General features: G+C 53.2%; 1 protein-coding gene across 1 annotated transcript; it reads left to right on the top strand.

Moving 5' to 3' along the window:
• The first annotated feature begins 426 nt into the window (after window positions 1–426).
• LOC125524167 (transcription factor NAI1-like) lies at window positions 427–2,006 on the top strand. Its single transcript, XM_048689237.1, has 2 exons — window positions 427–1,105; window positions 1,205–2,006. Exons 1-2 carry the CDS (start codon window positions 497–499, stop codon window positions 1,613–1,615), a joined length of 1,020 nt encoding a protein of 339 aa, XP_048545194.1. The 5' UTR covers window positions 427–496; the 3' UTR covers window positions 1,616–2,006.
• The last annotated feature ends 413 nt before the right edge of the window (window positions 2,007–2,419 follow it).

Genomic DNA, 2,419 nt, shown 5'->3' with positions numbered 1-2,419 from the left:
GCTTAGAAAAAGCAGTAGCGCATCAATGTGTAGCTATTTAAAACATTGGAATTTTCCGTTTAAAAAAACTTGGTACTTTGGAAGATACACGTGGATCCACTAATCCAGCTTCCATGACCCTAATTTGGACAATAGGATAGTCAAGATACACATCAGGAAATTTGGTATTTCTGCCTCACCGCATGAATGCACCTTTCCAGCGGTGTAGAATATCATTTTCACTGGATCCAGGCAAGATAAGCCAGGATCCAACAAACGGTTGTTAATTGTTTATGATTGGCTCATTTTTGTAGGCTAGAGGGGCCTAGCGTGAGCAAACATTACAGTGACAGGACCTTAACGCTCCGTTATAAACTCCAAGATTAGAGGCCAGGTTCTAACATAATCGATCTTTAGGGATTCACTCGCCGAGGTAAACAATTACTATCGTGCATGACTAGTTCTGATTAGTTCTGCGGTGTCACGTGTGCTTAACTACTCTATCATTTCTGTCTCGATGTTGCACGAGCTAGGTCAGTGGCAACGACGTACGGATCGGTCGATGCTCATGGACGACATGGACGACTCTCGCCTGTTCATGCAGTGGGCGGTGAGCACACTGGAGCAGCAGGATCCAGGAGGAGCCGACGGCGGCAGCGAGAAGAGCGCCGGCTTCCCGTGTCTCCAGGCGCTCCGCGATTCCTCGGAGCTGACCGAAGCACAGAACAGTCTGAGCTCCGGCGATGACACCAGCGGCGGTGGAGGAATCATCACTCCAGCCCCCGATTCGGCTGTGCACCAAGGCAGTTGGTCCATGTCGTCCCCGACCTCGGGCGGGCCGTTCGCGCCCCCTGGCATTAGCAGCACCGGCACCGGCACCAGCAACGCCCTGTCCATGAGCTGGAACTTCGGCGCTGTCTTGCCGCCGCAGCCGGTCAGCAGCGGTGGCGGGGGCACGCTGGCCGCCGGGGCGCCGCTTCGTTCCTGCGTGTCACAGCCGACAAGGAGGGCATCCACAAAGAGCACGCCGTACGCGCAAGACCACATCATGGCGGAGCGGAAGCGCCGGGAGAATATCAACCAGAGCTTCATCGAGCTCTCCGCTCTCATTCCCGGCCTCAAGAAGGTCATTGAATATGACAAATCCCCCAATCTTTACTACATTTCATAATATTCCTCCAGGAAACGCTTCATCAATTTGGTTCAATTACTTTGGATCGATCAGATGGACAAGGGGACGATTCTTGCCGACGCCACCATATTCGTGAAGGAGCTCCAAGAGAGGGTAAAGTACCTGGAGGCTGCCGGCGGCAACCACAGGAGCGTTGAGACCGTGGTGCTCGTCAGGAAGCTGTGCCGCCCTGTCGCGCCAGACGTCGGCGAGAGCTCCGCACGGTTCCTCTTGGCGGCCGGGACGCCAGCAATTGGAAACCAGCTGCCGGAGATCGAGGCAAAGCTCTCGGGGGACAACGTCATGGTGAGGATCCACTGTGAAACAAATGGAAAAGGTCTGGTCTCCAGGGTTCTTGCGGAGGTCGAGGAGCTCCACCTCCGCATCATCCACAACGATGTGATGCCGTTCACGGCGTCCACCGTGATCATAACCACCATGGCAGAGGCAAGTTATGATGAGTAATACTAGCTGGCGTACGTTATCCAGGTATGCACACAATGCTCAATTGGAATCGTTAGCTTGATTTGTACCCTTTAGAAAATTCAAACCTAGCTACTAGGCTAGTACCATGAAATAATTGAAGGGGTGTGCCATTGTTAGAACATGTCTACAGCTCAAACTAATAAAAGTGTTGTGGACGTATGCATCTCACGCCTAAAAACCATAGTAATTTCTTCTCTCTTTTTTGTTTTGCGGAGAATTTTCTTCTCTCTCATATGTTGGAAATTCTGTAATCCTGTCGCACTAGTTGTTTAGGTTTGGTTTCAGCAAATAAACCGGTCCATGCAACGTGAGCCTGTTCACGGCTGGATCGGAGCAGTAGCTAGGTAGTTAGCACGTTCTCTTGCGCATGGTCAAGGATGTGGGATGGCGCGCCCGCTTAGCCTGGTCATGGCGCAAGATTAGGATCAATCTGTTAGTTTACTTGAGCTGTTAAATAAGAGAAGAAACAGAAAATGCTGCAGGTCGGACGCAGCGCAAAACCTCCCTCTCTCGTGTGTGTGTGTGAGTTCATCGAGCCCGTAGTTTAGCTACAACAAGTGGTATCAGAGCCTCCGATCAAGGGCTGAGGGCCATGGCTGGCGGACGAGGTGCACAGGCGCTGGCAGGGACGCCGGTGGTGAATCAGCGCGCCCGCACGCAGAGCCGCGGGCGGAGTCCTGTGCGGCATGGTGGACGCGTTGTGGTCGTCCGAGAGAGCACCAGGGAGGTCGGCGGCAGCGACATCGTCTGGCCCATGCTGACGCGGACCAACTATGCCCAGTG

This window comes from Triticum urartu, chromosome 7 (genome assembly GCF_003073215.2).
Source record: "Triticum urartu cultivar G1812 chromosome 7, Tu2.1, whole genome shotgun sequence".
Taxonomy (NCBI): Eukaryota; Viridiplantae; Streptophyta; class Magnoliopsida; order Poales; family Poaceae; genus Triticum; species Triticum urartu.
The sequence above is the reverse complement of the archived record's forward strand: the minus strand, read 5'-3'. Positions and strand labels throughout refer to the sequence as shown.

Coding starts and splice junctions, on each gene's coding strand:
- LOC125524167 (XM_048689237.1), top strand. CDS start 497: ATGTTGCACGAGCTAGGTCAGTGGCAACGACGTACGGATCGGTCGATG. Junction 1,106..1,204: donor TCATTCCCGGCCTCAAGAAG/GTCATTGAATAT, acceptor TGGATCGATCAG/ATGGACAAGGGGACGATTCT.